Source organism: Melospiza melodia, chromosome 2 (genome assembly GCF_035770615.1).
Source record: "Melospiza melodia melodia isolate bMelMel2 chromosome 2, bMelMel2.pri, whole genome shotgun sequence".
NCBI classification, from domain to species: Eukaryota; Metazoa; Chordata; class Aves; order Passeriformes; family Passerellidae; genus Melospiza; species Melospiza melodia.
Window position 1 is genome coordinate 103,302,698 of NC_086195.1, and position 27,107 is coordinate 103,329,804.

General features: G+C 39.7%; 1 protein-coding gene across 4 annotated transcripts in view; it reads left to right on the top strand.

Moving 5' to 3' along the window:
- Positions 1-18,661, top strand: part of SLAIN1 (SLAIN motif family member 1) — a 49,389-nt gene extending 30,728 nt beyond the window's left edge. For 2 of the 4 annotated variants that reach the window (XM_063149501.1, XM_063149502.1), the window contains 4 exons: positions 1,365-1,703; positions 11,210-11,374; positions 13,325-13,616; positions 17,552-18,661. In XM_063149501.1, the coding sequence (XP_063005571.1) occupies positions 1,365-1,703; positions 11,210-11,374; positions 13,325-13,616; positions 17,552-17,627 (872 nt within the window). In that variant the 3' untranslated portion in view covers positions 17,628-18,661. The remainder of the gene's footprint in view (positions 1-1,364; positions 1,704-11,209; positions 11,375-13,324; positions 13,617-17,551) is intronic. The other 2 variants (XM_063149503.1, XM_063149504.1) reach the window with 1 other exon arrangement.
- Positions 18,662-27,107: the final 8,446 nt, after the last annotated feature.

Below are 27,107 nucleotides of genomic sequence, written 5' to 3' on the forward strand. Positions count from 1 at the left end.
AAAATTAGAGCCATGATCTGGCTGAAGCCACCAGACTGGGCAGGCAGTGTGATCACCTGCCAGCAGGAGAGCTTGCTGAATATCTGGTGGGATGCATCATGTTCAGCAGAGAAATTAACAAGTGTTCTGATTTTAAAAAGAAAAAAAGTTATGACTGTCAGGGTTACAAAGGATTGCATTATTTAAATGACAGCTGTGCTCATCTCCTTCAGAGTGAGGTTTAAAAAATACTTCAGGTACTGAGCTCTTTAAGGAACCAGGGCATTGGCAGACTGGAAAGAAAAATGCTGGTTTCTCTTCAAATCTGTGTCATGTGCAATTGATTGTATGTCATCCTTGTAGTAGCAGCTGGTGGAGAATGTTTGAGCACGTGACAGTTGTTGACCACTTAATCCTGTGGAAAGTGGCAGTTCTATATGTGCACACAGGCACGCTCTCTTCACAGCCACAAATAGAAACTCCCACTTGAGGAGAGGGAGAGGAAGCATATTAAGAAAGTTTGCATTATGAAGCAAAGACATCTGTTAAAAATCAGGGCTTCTTGAAGGTCTAGGAAGGTTGTTATCTGCAGCTACTTCAGAGTTACTTGTCTCCTGGAAGTGCCGTGTTTTTTCCTTGGTTGCTGTGCATCTGGAGAGAGGAGGGATGTGCAAGTGATGTAAATGTTTCCCTCTCACTTGATCTGGAGCAAACAGGCTCTTACAGGGTAGTGCTTATTGTAAGATGGTTTTCAAAACCTGGCATTCTGAGAGGGTGTACTGTGTAAAATACAGTCTGAGAAGGTTGTGTACCTGTGTAAAATGCAGTTGTGTTACCGCTAAGCCTTGTCCATGGGACTGGATGCTATCAGGAAGTAATTCTTGTTCAGGGAGTTCAGAGAGCCAGAAGATTTAGGTGGGTTGTAGGCTTAAGAAATGTCATTGTAAACATTTTTGTTGCATGAATACAAATGTTCAATAGCAACAGCTTGGAAAACTAATGTGTGTGTAATTCCTCTGATTAAGAGTATTGAGAAGTTAAAAACTTAGTACTCATGTAATCTTTATTGGCAGAGAAATATGTGCCTCCTGAGAGTGGTTCCTCTTAGGAAAGGCATCTAAGACATCGTCTGGGGACTCCTGTATTCTTTTTTAGTATTTTATTTAAAAAAAAAAATTCAAGGAGAGAATTCAGGCTTCAGAATTCAGATGCCTGAAAAGTGGATCAGATGAATCCTACATCAGATCCTCAGCCTGATTACATTTTAAATTCAATTCTTGATGTAAAATTCTGTCTACTTACCTGTGTAGTTTTCAAGATTGAAGTGCATATTTAGAGTTAATCACTTAGCAGAAGCTGAATCATCCTCCTCTTGGAATTTACAGGCCTTAGGCAAGATTATGCTTCAACTTCAGCATCTGTGTCAAGGCACACTTCCAGTGTTTCTCTGAATGCGGGAAAAAAAGGGACATGCAGTGACCAGGAGTATGATCGCTATAGTCTTGAGGATGAGGAAGAGTTTGACCACCTCCCACCTCCGCAGCCACGTCTGACTCGCTGCTCCCCCTTCCAGAGAGGGATTCCTCACTCACAGACTTTCTCCAGTATCCGGGACTGCAGAAGGAGCCCTACTTCCCCACAATTCCCTACAAATACCTATCAGCAGCCCTTCTACTCTCCTCAAGCCCAAACTCCAGAGCAGCAACCAAATAGGATTAATGGAGGTGGGTTGCATGCTTTTCTGAAAAGTGGTCTTTTCTCTGCCAAGTGCCAGTGCCATTTTAAAGATGAATTGTACACAAATTGTGACAAACATTGTGACAGTTTAAGCCTGTGTAAATGATGAAGGGATGTTATTGTTAAGCGGTTTTCTACAAAATGTAATCTGTGACCTGGTCATGAAAGTTGTGGCTTTAGTCTGTTTTAAAATGCTGCCAAGATGACCACAAGTGAAGAAAGAAGGTAAAGCATAGCATGTTTTAGCAGGCTGATAGTTGGCTAGAAGAACCTCTGGGGCTTTCAAGCTTGATGAACACATGTCCATTCTGGATGCAGTAAAATAGAGATCCAGGTTTTCAGATTTTAATTTTATTTCTTATTCCTGAGTTTGCTGGTAATGCAGCTGTGCTGTGATGAATGCTTATGGCCCTTTGCTTCTGTTCCAGGTCTGATAGGGCTGATTGTTAAAATAGTTGGAGATAATGTCACTCCCAAACTATCCTGAGTTATTGCTGCTTGTTTGCACTGCATTTGAGATGCATTCCAGAATATGGAAGATTTGTATCTCGATGCTTACTCACGATTTAAGTTTCCCTCCATTTTTGCTGTTAGCTTCTTTTCTTTCCTTATTATGATCACAATTTTTCTTCTTTCTGCTGCATTTTACTTTCCTATACCTTCACTCTTTCCCCCAAGTTAATTTTTAACAATCCATTTCCATCCAGGGTCTTGTTTGTAACATTGCAGGTTACAGCTCTCCCTTGGGCAAGAAAATAAATGTGTTGTTCAAAACAACATATAGTTGCTATTTATGGTGCTACAGGTATGCATGTTGCTTTTCTGACAAACAAGACATGACAGGTTGGTGCCCAAACCACTTCTATTCAAAGTAAGCCCTGGCATGGAAGTATAATTGACAAGTGACAATATAGAAGGAGAGGTGATGTTAACAGAGGGTAGAGCAGCGTGGGTGTCTGTTGGTACAGCATTTGTGCCATATTAATTTTAATGTTACTTCTCTTGTCAGGGAGGTACAAGAGTGGGACAGCATTGCTGGGCTTGCAGAAATGTTGGCAGTTTGAAAGGAAACCTTTGGGACATTCTTGTTCAGGAATAAGAGAATGATTTGTTGCTGCCATGTTTTTATGTGGCTCCCAAATATGTTTTGAATGGTTTTTTTAATGTTCTGTGTCAGTGGAACTTAAGCATTGAATTTCCTGCATGGAAACCTTTAAGGTACTAAAAACATTAGACTCCTAGTTTATTAACTGTGAAGTGTATACATGTGAAAGATTACCATTTTATCACCTAGTTGACTTTTTTCTCAAGATCTTTGAGGTGTTGGATAATGTGTTTGGCATAACCCAGAAGCTGGGGATGTGACTTCAGTTACCTGTTTGCAGGATTAACAAACAGTGCTATAATAGTACCACTGTCTTTAGGAGGGAATGATCTCCTCAGCTTCTACACCTTCAGCCTCTAACACATGAAACTCTGATCCATGTAAGTGACAAATACTGATGGTGAGAAACATTTGTTTGACTGTGTTCTTTTGGCAGACAAGGAGTCAAGTGTTCACTGTACTGAGGGTGTCTGTGTAGTATTACATCTTATCAGCACTTACCATCTTGGCAACAATTTCATTATCTCTCAAGAATTCCTGCACATTGAAATGGAGGTAGACTGCAAAACAAGAATTTGTCTGTAGCTCTCTGTGATGGATGGTGTGTTCCACACTGTTAGTTTACAAGGGCAGTTGAAAAGGAAGGATGTGAAAGATGGAAAAACAGAACCTTTAGTTTCTGCCTTCAGTATATGTGGAAAGCATGATCCATTATTAATAATTAAGTCACACATACCACATGCTGTACTGCTCTTGGCCATTCCAGCAGTCTTCCTAAATTTTTATCCCTTTGTCTTCTCCCAAAGAGATCACTTTTGCTCTTGTATGTGCAGTCAAGGGATTTGCCTCTGCTTCATCTGGCATTCACAGAGCTTTTCATAAAAGAAGAACAAGCAGCAAGTAACTGTTGAATTTTGACACTCAGTCTAGGGTAAAAAACCCAGTATTTAGCTTTGAACACAGTATTTCTAGTGTGTCATAGTCTACATATTTAGCTTAATTACAATTTTTTGCCTTTAGGCAAATAGTTTGAGGGATGCTGCCCTACTTGCTTTTGGTGAACTTGGTTTGGCATGGTCCTCTAGGCGAGGTACTTAATTACCTGCATGTGAAAAATATGGTGAAGGTGTGATAAGCCTGGAAAACTTCCATAATTCTTTTAGGAGTATAATATTGTTTGCCTGATGAGAAGCACCTACATTTAAGTGCTGAAATGTGGATGCCCACCTCTGTATGAAGGGCCTGATTCAGCTGTGCAGGTAGAATTGCATGAGGTACTTTGCTGCACCGTGGCTTCCCCATCACCCTATGTCAATGCTGTTTAGCTTCCATAAACAGCCCAGGATCTGTGGGATGCCATGAGGTAACCTTCACATAGGCACTGACTTGTGCACCAGGTGTCTGGTCTCTCACTGTAGCTTGTTCTTCATTCACAGGATTATATTTTAGGTAGCAAATAAATGGTTTGCAGTTTCTGCTCCTCTAGTGTTCTTCTGCCTTTCCTGGGAGTGAGAATAGTCTCTCAAATGTTTTCCAGGTGTGTCTGAAGCTATACTTCAGTGAGCTCATACATTGTTCTTGCCAATGTATTGTACCAAAGTGCTGCCCTTGCTGTAATATTGACACTCTGCCCTGTTTTAAATTGCTGTACATCTATTTGAAGATAAAATTGTGTACTTATGGACCACACCACACCATGTTACCCCCACTCCCAGGTCCAGGTTCTTTATCTCACCTTATTCCACTCATGCCTGAATGAATGGTGTCAGTCACATTTACTGCCAGCCCCAAAAGCTTGCTGTACTGGAAGGCTCCTGGTAAAACACTAGTGTAAAGTGGCAGGTGTGTGCCAATCTTAATATGTTTAGATGTGAAATGCATTGCAATGTGTTTAAGGTGTATGTGGGGCACTCCCAGCATGAGCTGTAGGTGTACTGGTTGTTACTTTTAAACAACATTTTCACAGCCATTGTCTGTGGAGTGTTTATGTTATCTTTGCTTTCTAAAAAGTTTTATTGCCGGTTCTGGCAAGAATATAAATAAGCTTTGGGTGAAATCTGTCTGGATTTGTTTTCCTTGTTGAATTGCACCTTTCTAAATCTGCTGAATTTTCTGTAATGATGAGTTACATCAGAAAAATTACATTTGTAAACTTTTGAAGGTATCCTGATTTTTGGGGATTTTGTAATTGGTCGATGGGTCAGAAAATAGATAATGTAAAGAAAAACTGAGAGATAGGGTGTGAACAGCTTGTGAACTATCTGTTTCAATTAACTTAAGCGAATTTGTCTAGTTAGTGAGTGTTTTATACTTAAATAATGCTTTTAATATGTTTGCAGTGGAAAGATTTATGCTTATGTCTCTCTCCCCTTAGTCTAATTTGAAGAAGTTACTATTTAGCAACTTAAAATGCTGCTAACTATTAATATCCAGAATACTTTATATATAATCATTTTCATAGAAGAAATACCACAGAAAGTCATAAAACCAAGCTGATTTCTGCTTTATATTGTCCATAAGTATTCATTCTTTTTGTTACTTTGATGCAAAAGTAACTGCCCTCTCTTCAAATTTTAAAATATTTATTTTATTTCTGTTAATTAATTTTATTAATTAGCTGATAATATTTTTGCCCTTTATGCTTCTGATTTTCTGAAACCAGAAGTAATGGTTAACTGTAGTGCTGGGAAATCATCCAGAGTAATCAAAACCCAGATGACAAGATACTGAAAATGGAATTGATTTTCTTGTGTTCAGGCCTACTTTCCATCTCTTGAGATCAGCTTGCTCACAACCTTTTATCCTGGCAGACAAAAGATATTGTAGATATTTTATGTAGATTTTAAAGTGCCCATTTTTATAATACGTGAAAATTGGAAACTTTGTATTTTGGATAAATTATTCCAGGTAAAGAAGGAGTTTATTATAATGCAGTAAGAAGAAGTGGATGAAAAATACATGGTTCATGGAGTCACATCACATTCAGTCTGGTTAATCTTACTGTATATTTTCTATTTCCTTTTCATGTTGTTTTTTAAGTTTTTGGCTTAGCATAAACCTTCCTAAAAAAGCCACAGATACCATTCACTTGAAAAAATTCGCTTTTCCAGAAATTACTAGTTATGAGTAACTTTCTCGCCTACGCTTCAAAAATATTAGGGACATCATTGGCAGTTGCCCCATTTTGAAAGCTGCAGTTGTGGTTTCTGTTTGTTGGTTGGGTTTTTTAAGCAAACTCCAGGCAGACATAGAAGAGCAGCAGTACATTGTGTTTAGATACAGGTTCAGCATAGACTTACGAGGTGTTCTCTGCTCATAACCTTTCTTGCTCAATAAGAAAGGAAAAATTCTTTCTAGGCGATTGTTGCAGACTTTATTACAGAAAAGGAGTAAAACAATATTACTTTGCTGCCTTTGGATTATATTGAGGACAGTGATCAGTGGGAGAACTCATGGAAGGCTAATGGAAAAATCTTTAATTGGCTCTATCCGTGGCGGGAGACATATGCATGTGGAGCCAGGATGAGATGAAGTAATAATTCTGAATAAAATGGAGGTATTGACATTATTGAGAATGACATCACTCACTTAACTGAAGGTCTTGCTTTAATCTGTATCTGTGCTTTTACACACTGATGTCTCTGTTGTATCAGCTTGTGATTCCACAGACCATTAAAGAGACCCTGGTGTATTTGGGATGTTACAAATGCTATAACTGTGACAAATGTAATGCAGATACTCATCTCACGTCCTCAGAGATGAGGAAGAGAAATTAATCCCATAAAGTGAAGTTGTAATAGAGTCTACAAGAGAAGTCTACAAATTTATTAAGGATTTCAGAAACACACTCTGAATGTCTACGTAGTATAGAACGTAATACTTAAAATCAAGAAGCACAGGTTTTTTCCTTATAGCTTTATCCTGACCTGTTTGTACATACAATACATGTAAAGCAGAATTGAACTTGCAGGATTTCTGTGAAAGATTTAAATATGTGTGAGAAACTGCTAAGGTAGCTCAGACAGTGATACAGATTTCTCTGAGACACCAATACTTCTGATTCACTGTATTACATTTCTGTGCTTTTGGTGAGGTTTGGGAGTCCTTTTGTTCAAATAAAACATTGACAACACTTGCAGAGAATAACTGTGAAGGAATAAAAGTGTTTTAAGAAACTTCACTGTAGAGTCAACTTAAGCCCTCCCTGCAAGGAGGACCTCATTGGATGAGGCATTTTGTCAGATTAAAGATGATACTGACCAAGGACTGCTACAGAAGTCCCCATCTGGCAGCCCACCAAGAGTGCACTTCTTCTGGAGCAGCTTTGCTCTGAGGACAAGGTCTGTTTGCATGCTACATGGAATTAATCTTCGGCCAGTGATAGTGTCAGGTCAGGGAAGGGAAAAGGAAAGCAGCGGTGGAACGGGGACAGCCACCAGCGGTGCGGGGATCAGAAGACAGAAGGCAGGTGCTGCCTGTTCTGGTGTCCTGCCAGAAAGAAGCTGGGCCCCTGATCCTGAGCTGACTTCAGAGAAGAAATAGCATCAGGGGAAGAACTTCCTGGCAAAAAATCAGAACTGAGGCAGCAGCTGGGTGAGAGGCGAACTGTTGTCTTCACTGGAATTTTGTGGAATGTTTGACAAGAGACGCCTTTTCCTGCTTTTTGACCTGTTTCTAATAGTAGTGAATACAATCTGTGCTGTGGGGTGACACCTTTTCGTGTGCATTTTCAGTTGAGGGCATAGGATCTGTATTTCACAGTTCCCAGCTTTTCTTGTGCTGTAGAGGCAATGGGCTAATTCAGCATGGATGCCACATATCCATGTGTGGATGTAAATATGCAGTAGGCAGTTCTACTGCACATATGTGAAAGGGCAACGTATGCTGCTGAAAGAAAGCTCATGAAATTACAAGCATGTGTGTATATGCATGAATTATTCTTAGAAGGTAGTAAGAGCCAGGAACCAGTTATTAACTCCCCTTGCATGACCTATCCTTGAATTTTCTTCACATGTACCAATACCTCAACAATACAATCAATGTCTGTAGGTCATAGTATTTATCTCAAAGAAGGCTGGGAAAGGCAAAGATACACCTGTGATGCTTTATATGGCTGCATTCTACTTAAACACCCTATTTTTTTCAGCCTAAGTTATAGTTGAGACTCAGTAGTGGGTCACAGTAACAACTATGGATGCTGTTGGAGATCATCAACTCCAGTCTTTGACTGACAACCACCTTGCCAGCTAGACCATGGCACCAAGTGCCACATCCAGTAATTTCTTGAACGGGTGTAGGTCCTTTGAAGTCTCTTACTGGTGTCACTATCCACTTCTTCTAAAAAACCAGCTGCAAGCAACTGATGACAGTTTTAGGTTTGTCAGAACCTAAAATTTGAACCAGATTAGCGCAGAAGAGGTAGCAGAAACTGTTGCAAATTCCAATGTTCATCACAAACAGGATGTTTGAGCAAATTAATTCTCAACTGAGAATACATCTCTATTCCATCTCCTCTCTATTAATTTTCTCCTCAGTCTTAGGACAGCAAAGAGGTCTGAAAAGTGAAGCAGCTTGGAAAAATATTTTTTTTTCTTCTCATAAATTTTCAGCAAGTTCATATCTATTCACATCTCAGTGGCCTGAAATTATATTAAAATCACATAATTCCCACCTTCTGGTTCCATATATTAAGCTCACAAGAGCCATCGTTTCATTTACAAACAAAACGTCTCTAAGACTCTTTCTGCTGTTCTTAGGAGGGAAGCAGGTGACAGAACAAACTTCAAGAAGAAGATGAAAGAGGATGCATCATCCACAGAGATGAAAGCTGCAAAATGCCATCAAGGCGAACGTTTCTGGGTTTTCTCCAAACACAGAACTGACCCGCTATTTTCATTGCTTTTCAGGGCCATTTATCTCAGCAGACACAAGGACCCATCAAAGAAGTAACACAGCTGCTTGATGGATGAGAATTTGCAGGTGCAGCAGGAATCTGCTGCCTGAGGAGTGAATGAATCAGCAGCAGAGCAAACTGCTGGAACAAGAGGGGACTAATGAACAGGAGGCAAAAGACGTGGCCACCCAAGACATGGAGGAAATCTGAGCTACTTTTGTACCTATTTTTCTGCTATTGTCGCTGCATCCACTGGATAGTTCAAGGCACAAATAATGCCTGGGCTGGCTGATGCAGTCTCTAAGTGGAAGAGCATGTAGAGTCCAAAGAATTCTGCTATAAAACATGATACTTAAAAAGCTATTTTATGCAGTGCTGTCTTTCCTACCGCCATCCTGCTGCTCAGACCTTTCTTTGCCAAGTTCTGTGATGTTGAATTAGGATTTCAGAACCTAGGACTTTGAAAGGGTAGGCTAGGACTCCAGAATTAACTGTAGCTACGGACATCCCATACTCATGATTTTTTTTGTCACTCTTGCCCAAGGATTGCATCACAGGGTGACAGTTCCCTCTTCAGTTTGCAGAATTCTTGAATATTTTAGAGATAGATACATACAGTAGCTGTATGGGTGCTATAGTTTGCATCCCCAGGACAGTTTTGGAAGCCTGATAACTGTTTTATCATTGTTACATCACTGATATTAATACTCACTACCTGGCTGCACCGCAGTGGTGATCCCCTTGCTGTTCATTGCTGTACCACTGACAGTTTCAGTCAGTAGTTAGTCACTGAAGCACAATTCTGACTTGTTTGGTGAAAATTGTCTGTGCTGTAGTTCTTTATTAGGATTTGACTGTACCCTGGATCCCAGGGATTCAAACCTTATATTTCCTTTTCCTGCTGGAGATACAGCCTTTCTGTGACACAGGTTGCTAGAGTTATGTAGGCATCACAAATATTGAGGCTACCGTCAGTGACTCCTAATAACTTGTATAGATAGAACTGTACTGTCATGTCTTACTACTTTTCACTTGTTAGCAGCTTTAAGGATTAGATGAGCTAATAATGGTGCTAAATAGGTTGTATATTTATGTGGACTGATGAACGGAGATTTCTAAATAAATATGCAGTTTCTGTGAACTGAACCAGGAGGTTGACCCATGCCAGCAGTTCCAAGGAGTGTGCTGTGTTGATCCTATGCATAAAACCAGAGCATCAGTCTGGAAATGCCCTGCTCTCTGTGGGAGAGAGCACCTGTAGCTGCTGTGACAAGACAAGCACACACCTGCTTTCTGTTGCAGTGTGAGAAGTGTCTTTCTGCCAGCCTTTGGAACCTATGTGGAACAGGAGCTGGTGATCTCTGTGCCGGCCATTCTGTGAGGGGCGACGTAGCCACCTCGGCAGGGCACAGCACTTGTGCTTCTGAACCTGGCCAAGAGGCAAACCTCGGTGATGTTGTCAGTGACAATTGAATAAATGCCCCTTGTTTTCCCACAGCAGTGCTTTACTGAAGTCTGCCATGTCACAGGACCAGTCTGCCTTTAGTCTGTGCCTTTCTCCCAGTCCCTTCTGATTGCACATAACTGAGTCATCTCCCTTTGGCCGGATGGCAGAAGAGACCAGAAGAGTTTTCCCTTGGATTCCCTCATGGTGGTGTGGTTGGGAAGATGCCTTGAGATGTCAGGAAGGTTTCAGTTCCTCTCTTCAAATGAGCTGGTGTGACTGGGATTGAAGATGTCTTCTGACCTCTTTAGACACTTGCTTAGCTGTTGTACCTGCCCCAAAAGCATCTGGGGCATTTGCAGCTTTCTTTTTGTGAAAAGCCCTACAAAAAACCTTACTCTGAAAATGCCTACCAAATCAGGTACCATAAGTGAGGTAGGAGGGCGAAACACCAGATGTGAAAATTCTTATATCGACACAGGGCTCCAAGCAACTGAACAGAATCAAGACTCTGCAGTTTTTGCATGTGGCTGCCTGCAGAAACTTAACATGCTAACAAGGTTAGGTTCTGAATGGAGTTACTTAGCATCTTACTGGCACCTGAAAGCAAGACTTCAGTCGCTTAGGATAGATTTCTCACCTGTCTTTCGACATCCATAGAGTACATAGCTGTGTCTGACTGCCAGTGCAGACTTGCTTTTGTATTCACTGCAAAGAAACAGGCACATTTAGGGCATGGTTCACCTGACCTACTTTACACATCTATGTGAAACTCATCATTATTTATTGTTTAAATCCTTGCAGTTCTGCAAATGTACTGCCTATTGGTGTCTTTAAAATTACTTGTGAATAATCATGCTGTTACAATAGACATAATGGTTCAATTTGAAAGCTGTCAATAACATATTCATGTTCTTCTGGTAGAGCAAAACCTCTCTTTTTGGTGAAATAGTTTGTTATAATTCTGATTTTCTGCAGGAGTGATGCTGAGGCTGCTTGTGTTTGTTGGAAGTTCTGACCTGACCGTGTGTGTTGTCTTCTTTTGCTGCAGACAAACTCCGCAGAAGCATGCCTAACCTCGCTCGGATGCCAAGCACCCCCACCATCAGCAGCACCCCTGGCTTTGCTGGTTCTCCTGTCACTGTGAGGAATAGCCAGAGCTTTGACTCCAATTTGCATGGAGCCAGTAATGGGATTTCAAGGATGCAGTCGTGTAGTAAGTACCTGTGTTCTTCACCTGAGCACAAGACATGGAGAAAGTGGTAGAATACACGTCCTGGTCACTGATCTTTTGTTCTATGAAAAATTAAAAGCAAACTGCTCTTTTGCACCAGATTTTAATAAACTTCAGGATTTTCAAAGTTACTGTTTTGGAAAGCAAATTCTGCCAGTCTTGTTATTGAAAGTTGTTTCACTTTTTTTTTCCTTTGCCCATTTATTTTGTGCTAGCCTTAAAACTGAAATAATAATAATTATAATAAATAGTAATATTGTAGAAACACCAAAAATGCAATTAATTCATGTAAGCTCACATTTTTAGTTTTGATACTACAATTGAAAACTGCTTTTCTTGGTAATTTATACAATACTGGTTGTACAGCACTCTGTGTAAATGCTGTTTTAAAATACATGACCTCTCTCCTACTGAAGTTGAACCACTTTCTTCTGAGGAAATGCAGTAAAAAGACTGTTATATTTTCAAGTATAATATACTTGTTGAGTGGGAGAATTAAAATTTCTCTGTAAGTGGTTTAATTTAGGTAACTTCTTGAAGGGGGGATGAAGGAAGTATTGATCTAGTAGCTGAAATATTAATTAATTATTAAATAGTATGTGAGCAAGATAGATCAAGATCCAAACCCATCTTTTCTAGCACAGTGGTTGAGGTTCTTGAGTGGAAATGGGAGAAGTGGATTTCACTGGACACAGGCAGAAGCCTGTGAAAAAGAGGAAGAAATAAGTAATTTGGGAAGAAGGGCTTTAACTTATGCTCTCCATTTCCTGTGAGGTTTTGGAAGGAGCAGTTGGCAAAAGCTTGTTGTGGGTGTTTTCTTTCAAAGTTGAGCACAAGTTATAAAAGTCTTCAATTAAATTGCTTATTTTCTGGAAAATATTCTTGACTGATGGGTTATTTTGTTGTATTTTTTCCTGCTTGGGTATGAGAATGGAAATAGTTCAGGTTTTCACATGGATTTTCATGGTTGTGCATTGAAAATTTAATTTTGTTTATTATTTTAGAAATACATATTTCTTTGTGTGTTCATGCTCTTATATATGTGTGTGTATAAAATTCCATTTTTCTGAAATACTTCTTAAAAAAAACCATTCTTAGTAAGTGGCTGTGCTGGGGTATTTTTGGAGCTATGTGATAAGTGTTCCATAAAAATATATTGACTGTATAGTCTAATTAAATCACTCCCCTGCAATTTTTCCTGTGACTTTAAATGGTTTAAAGATGTCCTTTTTTCAAAGACTTGAAAAAGGATTGCTCTAAATGTAGTGTCTTAATTTATATGCTTCAGGCTATTGACAGTGGACTTAGAAAGTGATGCCTGCCAAATGCACACCAGAGGGCAGGATTGGGTAGAAAAATCTATACATATATAAAGCTTCTGGAGCTCCTAGCCTTGATTTAAAATGACGGTTTGCATAACATCAGCTGTGGAATATGCTGTTACATTCAAGACCTTTTATAGCCTTTTTATTGTTTTTCTGCATAGAGCTTAAACTTCGGTGACATTTCATAATGCTTTAATGCAATGTTGCTTGAGCAAGATGTGGTTGCATTCCACCTCACAGAAATCAAAATCACCTAACAGTGACTAATTTATACCTTCAGCAGTTTCTCCTGTTTAAAGCTCTAAGTGCGTAGGTGGATTTAGTGTGTTTATAATGGCTAATTTAATCTCTTTGAGGGGAGGAAAAGGATGAATATGGACTGGGAATTTTTTTTCAGGATGGGGGTGGAACAAGATATTTTAGTTCAGTGCTGTGTTACTGGATACAGTATTGGATTCAAGAGGTTTTTCAGCAGTTTGTAAGCAGCAAGTAAATTGTATAATGGTGTGTTTATCCTTATTCAGATCTATCTTGAAATGAGCATTACTACCTGGTCTAATTTGTTGCATACTGACCTTGTTGCTTTGTTTTCTACCATTCTTCGCAGTTCCATCACCGGGACAGCTTCAACACCGAGTTCACAGTGTGGGACATTTTCCAGTGTCTGTCAGACAGCCTCTCAAAGCTACTGCCTATGTAAGCCCAACTGTACAAGGGAGCAGTACCAGTAGCAGTATTCCAGTGTCCAGCAACTCACAGCTGTACTCCAACACTGGGATCCCAATGCCAAACAAGACTGCTGGTCAAGGCATCGTAGGGCGCAGTGCTCTTCCAAGACCATCGCTGGCCGTCAATGGGAGTGGCATTCCCAGAAGTAAAATTGCACAGCCAGTTCGAAGGTGAGGGTTAAACAGGCCTCAGTCTCTGTGTAGATGGCTTAGGCCTAAATTGTGGAATTTTTTTACCTCCTGAATATGGAACTATAAAACAAAAGCTTCTGTCTCCCAGTGCTGAGTCACTGAATGGGTGAAGATGGCTTGCCAGAAGTAGTGATGGACAATGCATGCTGGTAGCCCATAGTAATCTCTGATAATGGATAGTGTGTAATCACATGTGAATAGGAATGGATTGCCACCTGTCAGTAAGAAATCCAAACAAACACAAGCCTCATATCATTAACTGATGTGGCTTGCCTTCTCCCTGACTTGTGCCTACTGCTATTTCAGTCACGGCATGAGCTAATCTTAGAGTGCTGACATAGAAAGAGCTGCATCCCTGTTGTTGTAAATGGCAGTAGTCTGTAAAAATGCAAGTTGTACCATTACAGCATTGTGAAAAAGGAAATACCGTGGATAGTGCAGTCATGGGTTGAACCAGCATCTTTTCAATTCCAGCTGGGAGACAGTAAGCACAGGGAATCCTGGAATATCACGTAGTTGAAATAAGCTTTACTGTAAGCAAATGCAAATTTTTGCATGCAAAACAAAGAGAGAAATTAATCTTCAAATTAGTTAATTTTAGGTCAAGCAATAAAATAGTCTTGAGGAAAGATGTGTTTTAACCACCTTATCATAGCTGGGAGTTAAACTCTTAGCTGCATGTTCTGTAATTAATAGGAATTAAGTCTTCTCAAGGAAAAACTTCTCTCAACTTGCGTTAACTCCTCCAACTATTTCTTTGCATTGCACACATCCCTCCTCTTGTGAGGGCCTGCTGTGTGGCCGCTTCATTTTCTGTTGGATGAACTGTCACTGTTTAGCTCTCATCATTTCTGTACTTTTCACTACATACTGGCTAGATCCAGAATAAGTTCAATTGCTCACATTCTTTCTTTGGTTGAGTTACTTGGGGATTACACTGATGTGACTAACAACAGACTTTGACCAACTGTGGTGAAACTTTGATAAAGAGCCGTCAGGTTTCTTCTTTGATGAAGACTGTACCATGAGATTTCTATTATAACCTTCTTTGCTCTCAGCAGGAAGCTCTCTCAGTTAGACTTCTTTATAGCTAAGGGTTTTCTTTCCTTTTTTCTTTTTCCTTTCCTCTACTTCATGTTCTTCTGCAGAGCTCTTAAATCTTTCATAGCAACATGTGAGGAAGCCTTTCTGGGTCATGAAGACCAGTCCCTTGCTATTTTGTAACTTCTCATACAACGGACAATATTAAAGAAAAACAAAATTAAGAGGTTTCAGTGGGAGACTGAGACACTGTACTCTCAACACTGTTTTTATTAGAAGCTGATTCAAATCAGTAACAAAGCTATTTACAGTCCAGGAAGTCTGGGCTCCTGTCTCCTTTCCTACCAGTGTGCCTTAGCAGCATCCTGTGTTGCCATAGAGCCAAAGCAGTGATGGTTGAAGATGGATGGTCTTGGCACTGTAGGAGTGCGGAGTTCACGGGACTTGAAACCCCCAGGTAGACTGGATGTCAGCCTGCAGTTCCTCAACACCCTTGTTCAGTTTTATAGATTAATTTGGAAAAACACAAGTGGTTTCAGTTTTCATACAGACTTTTCTTGGAAGGAATTCGGTTGTTATTTTTTTTCACTGTGGTATTTTCTAATTAATGGCATTTCTGATTATCAGTTTAAGAGTCTTCTTTCAAACTTAAATTGTGTTTGTAGTCATGACTTGATTAAAAATAGGTTTTTGTTTTTTTAAATAAATCAGATGTTTAGGGAGAAGTGCACACTCAGAGTAAATCTGTCTTCCTACCTTTGGCCATACTGTTAAGTAGCCAAGTTGCTGGTATTTTAGATACATAAAATGGGTTCTTAGACACATTATATTGGGGTGGATTAGGGAACTTGAGTATTTACTGCATAGAATAAAACACTCGCTGAGGGAGTGCCTTTAATAATTTATAGTAAAAAATTATAATAATCAAGATAAATAACTAAATATTAACTGGTTTTCTCCTTACCATCAGTGATTCAAGCAGGGTAAAAGAATTGTGATAGTGTAATTCTTAGCCTTAGAATTCAGACAGCACCTTTGTTGAGTGGGTCCACACAACCCTTATCCCTCTCCAACTCCAGTTGTGGGGCATTTTGCAGACCCCACCTTCCAGTTCTCTGTGTTTTAACCTTATGCAGTGTGAACAGCGGAGGGGGCAGCTGCCCTTAGGGCAGGGTGAGCAGGGAGCTGAGGGGGACAGCTGGGCTGCCCTGGAGTGCCCAGCCTAGAGCACCATTGATGGTGAGCAGGGTCAGCCAACACTCCCAGTTTCCAGACAAGGCCACAGTGGTGAGACAGGTTCCAGCTAAAGCCAGAATGTCAGTCAGCAACTCAGGGTCTGGGTCGTGCCAGATACCAAGCACAAGTGTGGCAGGAATGTAAGCATACCTGTGGAGCCAGGGCTTGCTTATTCATGCTGCCTTGTACTGGAGCCAGTTTCTGCTATCCAGCTGGTGATGGAAAAGTAGAAATGCACTATGGCCCCTCCAAAACTCTGTTGTCTCAAACCACGTGATGTCATACCAACAGCTTGTGCTTGTTTGAAATGGTTTTCATTGCTGACACATTTTTCTGTCAGTGCCCTGTAGCAGAGATGCACCTCTAGATACATAACAGTATTCTTACAAATTATTTTTAAGTTAGCTTTTTTTTTTTCTCCCTCTTTGCGTTGGGGGTGTTTTTGAAGATTATTAAATATACTTTCTTTTTTCTCTGGAAACAAAAGCAGCAGTTGCAGAAAACAGCAGAGGCAGATAATGTTCTTAGTCTCAAGTAACTGGATTTACATCAAAGATAAATGATGCTGCACTGAAATGGAGCTGCACAAAAGCAGCTTGGCTGAATCTAACTTTAACCAAGTGTTTTTACTTACATGCAGTGTTTTTGCTACTAGAAAAGCAGTGTTAGCAGAGAGTTGAAGCTGCTCTGTCAAGTGACTTACCGACTGCCTACTTTACAAAATATCTCTGCCTTTTTACAGCAAAAAGCATTTGGAAGGGAGAGGAGGCATCAGTAACTTATAATAAAAGCAGAGTAATGTGAAAACAAGGCTTGAGGTCTGCTTTTACATGAAATTGAACACATTTTTTCAGCAAATTGGGGTGTGACATAATTATGGCTGTGGCAAATTGGGTACACAGCCTGCTGTGTTACCAGTAGTTAGATCAAGTCAGATGGTTGTTTTTCCTTTGTTTAGTTTTACTTGAAATAGTTCCCTCATTAGTACCTGGAGGGTTTGGAAGATGGTCAGGAAGTGTTTTGGAAGTTCTCGTTTATGAGTGAGAGATGCAGCCCAGGTGTGAGGGTGGTGACCCAGGGGATGATGAGTTCCCATCAGGAGTTGCAGTGCTGGAACTGGTGGCTCTGGAAACACATCATCACATGTCTTGTGACAGGTAAAACAGGGTCTGGAGCAGAATTGGTGGAGTTCTCCAGCTGATAAAATTCTTTGCTGCTTGCACGGTGTTTTTACAAACTGCTGGTTCTTCATGAGCATGCTGAGCACAATAGCTTTTTGGAAAGTGTTTCCCATTTGCTCTCTGCTGCCCATAGTGACAAAAATATGTTTTTACTATCTTTATCCCTGAAAACGAAATCTAGCCATTTAGAGGCATCTCATTCATGACTACAGTTATTCACTCAATTCCTTTTTACAAATCTTTCATGCTCTTCTCATTGGAAGTGCCCTTAATTTCACCATAGATCTTTATATGTCCATTAATATGTAGCCAGAAATGCACCAGAGGGATGTCTCTAAGCAAGCCCCAAAGCCATTGTTATTGCAGAAGTAAATGATGTGTTTTACCTTGATCTTTCACAGGAATTATGACCTCCTTTTCCTTTTTTTTTTTTCCCTTGTCATTTGGTTAATACAGTTTCCTTCAGCCTCCAAAGCCACTGTCATCTCTGAGCACGATACGAGATGGGAACTGGAGAGACGGCTGCTATTGATGAAGGATGCCCCTTGACAGTGGAGAGCACATAATGTGGATTTCATTACCCAGCTGGCTGGGTAACAATGATTTGGAAAAGGAGGGTCATACAGTATTATTTTCCCCAGGATCTTAATGTGTAACCATCTAAAATGCCATGCCATTTTTAAAAAATGAACATCTTAAAGTCAAATACTAAATATTGCACTTAACCAGTTACCTGAACAGCTGCATTGTTACCAGATTAACAATGGCAGTGTTGGCGTTTGGAACTGAAGAAAGTATTATATGTGTGCAAAATAAAGAATATTTCCTTGGAACGAACTAGGAGATTTTGCTTTTGGGCGGCTTTGCCATACTGAAGTTCTGAGATAATTTATTCAGTGTAAAGGCATCACACATTTTATTTTGAATTTCGGGGTACTTAAGTATGTGCTTGAATTTTTTTCTAGTGTTTTCAGTACATTTTATTTTGTATACTTAAGTTCATTTAAACTTGCCTGAACCTTGAACTACAGAGAGATAATTTAACTTTTTCTGTGCCATAAATGATATTTTTGGGGTAATGTACTTTTTTAGTGCTAGAAACATATCTTACAGAATCTTACCAATTGGCAATACAAAGCAGTATATTTATGTTGCAGAAGCACAAAAAAAAAAAAGGTAGCATTCACTGGAAATTGCCATCCAGCTGGGTCAGCATGGTTTTGTTGGTCTATCACCATTTGTTGAATTGTTAATTTATTGTCATAGTGTTTTGTATTTAAATGGCAGCATAAATCACATTGCACTTACAAAAGGTACAGTGAGCTCTAAAACTACTGTTGATTTTCAGTACTTTATTACAAAGAATAAAATTGTAATGTTTTATTAACAGTTGCTTATGGAAAATGAGTTTTAATGCAAATAAATCTTTTTGATAGATCTTTTACAAAATCCAGTTGCACTAATCAATGCTTTCTTATAATGGCATATGACTTAATATTTGATTACAACTGTGTATACTACTGTTTTGGAATGTTTCAGGAAATAAAGAATCTATTTCAGCAATAATGCTGTTCTTCAGTGTGCCATGTAAGCATTGTGAGAATTTAGCTACTGATACCTACTTAGCTCCATAAGTTTTTACTTAACTTTTATAAAGATTATGCTGGATTTTTGCAAATAGTAACTGAGTTACATAAAAAATTATTTTTTTTAATTGTGTTCAGATGCCATGGTATGGCTAGGAGACAAATACGTATTATTCTCAAATCAATCTTACTATGATCTTAGGAGAGTTTTTCAATTTAATGTTTAGAGCATGCAAGTATGACTTGCAATGGGAAACAGAGATTGTGTACCTTTCACTGTGGCTATGAATTTGCTCTCAGTTTTGCTTCACAGTTTCTTGAGGACCTGCTTTTCTGAAAAGGGCAAGCTAAAATAAAAAGCAGAGGGGAAATACTTGTGAGTAAAACTTTCATTACACTGAGAAGTGATATGTACTAGTGCACTAGGATCGCTGCACAGCACAGCGTTGTTTAACAGAAATAAACAGGTAATTTTTCACACTGAAGTTCTTTTAATACAGTTAAAATCCATTTTTTTTCCTTTCCAAAAGAACAGAACTGTTGAAGAAGGTATCAAGAATAATCAAAAAAAGAAATTAACTTGGCACAGGTAAGTATTTAAGCAGGAGTGTACTAAACACACATTGTTCGTTAGATGCTTTAATTGGAAGAAATTACTTTTAGTTAAAACAGTCACTCATTTGTGTACAGTCTGTGGTTGTGGTGCGGTTCAGAGGCAGCTTGGGGGTATTTTGCCTTTTGCCTGTGGGGTGTTCTGCAGCTCTCATGGCTTCTGGTGCTAGGGATCCAGCATGATCTTCATAATAGATGGATGAAGGCCCATGGCAGTGATCAGTTTCTCATTGATGGCAACCCTGGTCTGAACTGTCTCTTCAATTTGTTCCCTAGTGCCAGGATTTTACCACTGTTGCTACATTATCTGGGACACCATAGCACTACATTATTTTCAATTTTTGAAATAGGTTGCAGCTGTTGTATTTAATTCTGAGTTGTACACAAGAGGGCAGTATATACTTTGAAGATATTTTCTTTTTTGTAGCTAAAGCTGGTCTGTTTTCCTCGTTCTGAATATCATGAGCTCTTTGAGAAGATCCATTTGTTTTTCCCTTTTTAATTACCCTGTTCCCTTGTAACACATGATGTCAATATTTGGTAACCTTACAGCTTTTCTGTTCTAAGTGTTTTTGTCAAGTATCTGTCACACTGGATTCCATCAAGCTCTAGAAGGAAACCCAAGGTGTGAGCACCTGAATCTAGGAATCAAGAGAATCACGCTCATTTCTACCACGGGCTGTGGTACTGCTGCTGTTTGCCTGTAGCTGGTGGAGCTGGCTGTTTCCCCTCAAATTTACATCACTGAACAGGGTACTACTGCAGTGTCACAGACTTCACCACAAGTCTCAGTGGGAGCAAACCGAGTGGAATATGCAGCACTAAGTCACTTCTGTCAGGCTCAATTTTATGAGAGGCAAAATCTCCTTCAGGGCAATGGAAAACAGAGTTATCTTTAAAAATAAAGACTCAAACTTACTTTTCGCAAGGAAAAAAATAATTTTTAAGTGTAAGGGTGCTTTCCTTTCTCCGTGGTTCTTCTCTTTTGGTCCATGACTGCAAATCCTGCTCCCGTATCCTTGTTGCTGCATCCCAAAAATGATGTATCTCCTTCAGTCCAAAGTGTACTCTTGTTACTCTTGGGCTCACCTCTTGAGCTACTGGGTGAGTCGCAACCTTTTTCTTGAAGGTCTTTTCCCCTCTCTCTTTAGTCAATGGGAATAAAACTCCTATGTATCCAGTCTTTGAGCCCCATAATCTGGGGCATTGTCTTTGATTTTTTCCACAAGGTAATAGTCTGGTTAAGTTGAAGTCCTGCATTGAAGATACACATTTCTTTTTTTCACTCCTACATATGAAATTCAGCCATTACCTCCTCACCTGAAGTAATCTTTGGCCTTGTAGTGGCTTCAGTATGTGAAATCTGTCCAAAGTAAAACTGCTAAGATAATTTTTCTCTTTGCTTTGACAGTGTCACTGCTTTGACCATTTCATGTGTGTTGCTGATTTTCCCCTCTCTATTGAAAATAACTTTTGTGATCTAGTTGTACTCTTCTGCAAAGCCATGGTCACTATCCCATCCCCACTATTAGTTTCTCATTGAGTGTTGAAGTGAAATTCCATATCAAAGTCCATGACGCCAGCCTGGGTTGTGCATGCTGCAAGCAAAGCCCCTGCTAGCTCCTTCTGTGTTGTCCCTCACTGTAGGGAATTGCTGGGCATCTCCATTTTTTAATTCATCATCAAATACTTCTTAAAAGATTTTTTTCTTTGCCAAACAGGATAACAGGTAAATTATCACTGTTGTCATCTTTTGCTTTTAAGCCCATCATTTAAAATTTGACTGGTGATTATAGCTGTACCTGAACTACAGATTGTTGGAGACATAGACTGCTGTCTTTTTCCTTTGGATTTTTCAGGCATGAAGCCCAGTAGGATTTCGGGCCCACCATTACAATGCCTTTATACTAATACACACACTAAAAATCAGCATTTTCATACAGAACACACTATTTAAATATCCACTGTGAATGATGGGTGAGGTTTCATAATTAAAAGGATTTGGGGTAGTAGCACAATCACTCTTGAAAGCAGATACGTGGTTTTAATTTTCAGGCATGACTTAGTAACTCAGAAATACTGGTTAAAAAAGGAGATGACTAAGCCTGGGTGACTTTCCCTGTCACTGAAAGTGAAACGGTATGTTCTGCTTAGTCTGATTTAATTTTCCTGTTTGACCAGCCCATCTACTCAGCCATCTTTCCCCCTCATCAATATTTCTACCTCTTGAGCTCCCAAGATTCAAACCTCATGATCTCTCAGTGATTACATGTGCTCTTTGTGGCTTGTGTGGCTGGTGCAGTTCTTGACCATCCACCTGCAGATTCCCACCCTGCTGTTCTGCTCCTTACTCTGCAGCCTGGGGAGCAGTGAGTGCTCAGTGTGCTTCTGTCTCCATGGGTGGGACTTTCTGCTGCCAAGGTAAGCAGTTGTGCCTAATCTGAATGAATGTCTGTGAGTAGGGGTCATACCTCTGCATTTGGATGTGGCCAGGCTGCCTGGTTGTTGCAAGGGGAATTCAAGGGGTTATCTTTGACCTAAAGAGGCCCTAGAGGTGCTGTTTCTACATGTGCAGTTCAACAATAGTTTATATAAAGTATCTCATGGAAGGAAGGGAGTGATTAGATAAGCTTATTCTTGAAACCTCATTGCTCTTTTAAATAAGCCATTTTATATAATAAGCCATAATTGTTTAGGTGACTTAAGCATTATGAATCCCTTACCTATAAACAAACAAACGAGAATCCTTTGGTACTCAAATGTTGATTGTGGCATAATCATGGAATGGTTTTGGTAGGAAGGGAGTTCAAAGATAATCTAGTTCCAGCACCCCCCACCAAGGCAAGCACACCTTCCACTAGGCCAGGGATCTCCGAACCCTGTCCAACCTGGCCTTAAACATTTCCAGGGATGGGGCATCCACAACTTCTCTGAGCAAGTATTCCCATTCCTTACCACCCTCAGTGTAAAGAACTCCTTCCTAACATCTAAAACAAACCTACCCTCTTTCAGTTTGAAGCCATTCCCCCTTTCCCTATATGCTCTAGTAAACATCTCTAGCTTTCTTGTAGGTTCCCTTCAGGTACTGGAAGGCCACAATTGGGTTACCCTGAAGCCTTCTCTTCTGCAGCCTGAACAATCCTGATTTTCTCAGCGTTTCCTCATGGGAGAGGCGCTCCATCCCTCTAATCATGCTCCTGGCCCTTCTCTGAACTCATTCCCACAGGTCCATGTCCTCCCTGCGCTGGTACCCCAGAGCTGATGCAGCCCTGCAGGTGGGGTCAGAGCAGAGCAGAGGGGCAGAATCCCCTCCCTGTCCCTGCTGCCCACGCTGCTTTGGATGCAGCCCAGGGTACGTATTGCTTTCTGTTACTTGGCCAAAGGTTGTATTCAGTCATCTTGGAGGACTTTTCCAACCTTGATGATTCTATGATTCTTGGTTAATTGTTTAAAGAAGTAAACACATTTCTTAATTCAAGCATTACCTTTAACAGGCATATGATATGTATAAAAGCAGCTGGTAGTCTTGTTTTTCACTGGTTCATGTGAACAACAGACATACATGTAGATTTGGCTGTCTGAACTATAGTAAGAAGTTTGGACAATGAATGTTAGTTGAACTTTAAACTTTTTGCAGAGAAATACTTCAAAAGTGAACCTATCTTGACCTTTTGGAAGTAGAGAGAAGTTCAGTATCTAACACAGTCAAAAGGAGTGCGCATTTCCCAGATGCAGATGTCAAAATTGTATGAAACTCTGTGGCTAGATAGGCAACAGAAAATGTTCACAGACTATTAAGTGACTTGTACTTGAAAAAATATATAACAAATACACAGAAATGAAGGCAATTCTGTTAGGTATTTGTTGCAGCTTTACTCAGTTTAGCTTTCTTTGAAGAGGGATTGAACATCTGAAAGAGACTGAGCCGTGTAAGCTGTTTTTGTGGCTGGTCAGAAAAAAAGCCTTGTGGCTCCTAGCCATGGAGTAGACTTGGCCATGCAGTGTGGATCAGCAGGACAGATCCATTGCTCTGCAGTAGCCTCAGAGCGCAGGTGCCCCCTGCACAGCTGGCACCCAGATGCAGCCCTGGCTGCCCACTGCTTTCTGTGGAGGTACCGGAGAGGAGACATTCCTTTCTTGCTAAGATTGAGTGCTTAAAAGAGTCTGATTTCTGGGGTAGAGTCCAACAAGACACTGATACTCAAACATGTTATTTTTGTTCTGTGAGCACAGCTAAAAGATAATGTTTTGCCTTTTCAGAGATGATCTTTCTGCTCTGTAGAATTCTTTCACTATGCTCATGCATTTGTTGTTGTGGTTTTCTATTTTGACTAATATTTTTAGTTAGAAATATTAAAATAATGTTTCTTCTGTGTTAAAAAAATTGAAATAATATTTCTTCTTTGTTTCTGTTCACTTCTTGCCCCTGACATTTCTGTTGTTCCCCTAGAAAAACAAAATATTCTTTTGTCTTTGTGGCCAGACATATAGAAAGAATGAGCCTGTGGCCAAATTCCCAAACTGAGCTGTAGCAATCCAGCCAACCCTTAATACTTTGCAGTCTGCACGCAGATGTTACTAAACAAGGTATATTATCTGTATCCAAGACTGAAATTTTCAGTAATAGAAGCAGCAGATAACATGATGAGGATGTCAACTAAAATACACCTAATCTGAAATTTTTGGAACCATTTGTTTTGCAATAATAGAAAACAGAAAAGGTACTTCTAATGTTTCTTTTGCTTTTCAACCCTTCCTGCAGGAGGTTATACTAACTTCAACTTTGGAACCCTTGATACATGCTTTTTCTTTTCCTATGAATTTCATTGAGCCAATACAAATGTGTTGAATTCAATTTTAGCAATATGTTTAATGAATACTGATCTTTTTAGGAGACTTACATTGTTTCTAGAACTGAAATATTCCAATAGCTAGCATCAGGGTATAATACAGTTTCTTTACATAATGTTGCCAATATCCCATTCAGTTCCTTTAAAATGTAAATAATTGAAAGGAAAGTTCAGGAACTCAGAAGAAAAAATATTTAGAAAAACTGATATTTTTTTTAAGCCAAAGAAAATCATAAAAATGTGTTTTGATTTAATCACTGTTTTTCTAGGCAGTCACTGACTGCAGTAAATTATGCAGGTCTGAGTAGGTAATACATATTCAATGGAAAGAATTTTTCTGTATATGAAAGAAGGAAAAAAGCATCAGACAAAAATGTATAGCTTTATCAATGGCTCACTCTTCACCGGATCTCAATTCACATTAAGCAACCTACTTCTGCCTCATAAAAAGGAACACTTCTAGCACCTGATCCTTCCAATCAATGAGAAGCAGCATTGATGATATAAAATGGGTCCCATCCCACTTAATTTACAGATGCAGCTACTTGGGTTGGTGCAGCTGGGCTCAACTCCTTTAATTATGCTCTCATCTCACTGATAAGTGCAGTCTGATCCAGAAGCTGTGTGCGTGTTAGTGGAGCTTATCTTGCTTCTGAAGACATCTTATTGCTTTGGCTCGTCCCGTGCAGGAGGAGCTCTGGGGTTGGGTGGGTGGGGTGGAGGGAGACCATGCATCTGCCTCACCATGTTCAGTACTATCAGCCTGGTAGCTGGTAGCTGATAACAAATCTGTGGCTTTGTTATCCAGCCCTGTGGTTTGTGTGTGAGCTGAGTGATTCTCTTTGATGAGGAGCCAAATGTAATTATGCACAGTCTGACAACATGGGCATGCTTTTCTGAAGCACTGAGTACTTGCAGCCCCAGCTGCATCTAGTTCAAGTGGTAAGAGCTCTAGCACCTCTGAAATTAGACACTGGGAAAAAATGATCTTGCTGGTATTGTCTTACTAATGTCCCATTTAAAATGAAGTTTCATTACAGTATTTTCACAGGTCAGTATCTTAAAAGTTTACTCAGAAAGCAGTTTATACAATGGCATTGAGTGAGAATGGCTTGGAATAAAATTCAGCGTCTGGGCATGGATATTTTTTACTTCTGTGGAATTCCAAAGTCACTGACAGAACATTCTGTTAGAAGTAGTGGTTTAGATTGTTTTGCATTGTCAGTGATCTGTTTTCCAAAGGAAACAGGAAGAAATGTGCTATTTATTTGGCAAGCTATTCCAGACAATTGGGATGATCATTTTCCCTGGCACACGTCTCTATACGGAATTGAGTGTAAATGCCAATATTGATTGAAAAGTATCAGGTATTCATAACAATCCATGTTGACTTTATGATGTAGCAGAGCAAAAGCTACCCTTAAGGACATTAACATAATGGAGGGCTCCATCATGGAAGGCCTCAACATCATTCCCAAGAGTAGACTTACTCTTTCCATATAGATTAAACCAACAGTTTACTCCAGAAACTGATGTCCTGCTTCAAAATACAAATCACAGGTGTCTGTGGGGTTTACATAAGCACAAGCATATTTCCAAGAAAGATAGGGAGATGTGGAAATCTTGGAGTGTTTCAGCAGTGTTTTGGAACATAAGCTGCTGAAAAGAGCCTTGTTTCCTGCTGCATCATTTCATAGCCTCCCTTGATATCCTGTCTACTTTATATCCTCCGTGTGAACAATATATGATAAGATGAAAGGCAGTTTACATAAAAGCAGGCCATCTCCTTGAAGAGAACTTACAAAGTACATCTCCTGTATATTCCTTTAATCCTTTGTGAAGCAGTAAGCGGCGGCTTTGCCCTCTGTTTTGAAACTTTTCCTTAGTTCCACAGAGCGGTTAAGTTTGTTGTGAAATAGTTTGGGGGTTTTTTTCCCCTTTCCTCTGGGTAGAAAAAGAGATATGGGAAAATCTGTCTCATGGCATGTGTTAGCCTGCGGATAGAATCACAAAGCAGTAGAAATGAATGCGTTTTCTTGAAACCTCAGTAGTACCAGAAAACCTGCCTAACATGCTCACACTTGAGTAATGGGATTAAATGTTTGTGCTCTGGTAGTGTCTGTGGGCTGCAAGCAACTTGGATTTCATGGAATAAAGCCAAAAAGCCTTGTCCAAAGCAGCTGGCAGTCTAAGTGAGGGCATTGCCTAAGCTCTGTGCACCTTGTCATGTGAATAAAGCTCTTCCAGCTGCAAGTGAATTGCAGAACCGATTCCAAAACAGGAACAGTCAGTTCAGTAACTGAAAATCAGAAAACCTGGATTCTCTTTTCTATACATTTTCTCTAAGGCTGATCATTTTTGTGTTCTTTCATAATAGAGTTTCTCCTTATACTTCTTGTTTTAGCAAACTTACCATGTACACATAGAGTTGTTTAGGTTTTATGGGAACTACAGTGAAGCAAATTTTTTTTTTATTCTATTGAACACAGGTAGCAGTGAAGCAGAGCAGCAGAATAACAGAACTTCATAATTCAAATTTGAAAATAAATTCTTGTAGATTCATGTATCTTGTAGATATATGCTGTGTAAATGGGATTATTTTGTCTTATCAATGCATTTAGTCAATGAGCAAAATCTGGCAAGCAAGTTTAGGAATCCATAAGGAAGTAATTATGCACAGCCTGTTGGGTTTTGGGATTTGTTCTGTGTGCTGATGAAGTTTCATATTTTCATATAATGCAAAAAATAAGACAACTACAAGTGAAAGGAAAGGGGAGAAAGAGAATCAGAAATAAAGGTAATGGAAGGAAACAGCACTTGTTTGAAGACAAGGAGACTTCCATAGGAGGTACTGATCTGTCTTGTGCAACAGTTGAAATGCCACAATAGGGAGCCACTTAATTGTCCCTATGCTGTATCCTTTGAGCTGTAAACAGAGAGCTGGTTTAAAAAAATCTCCAGAGA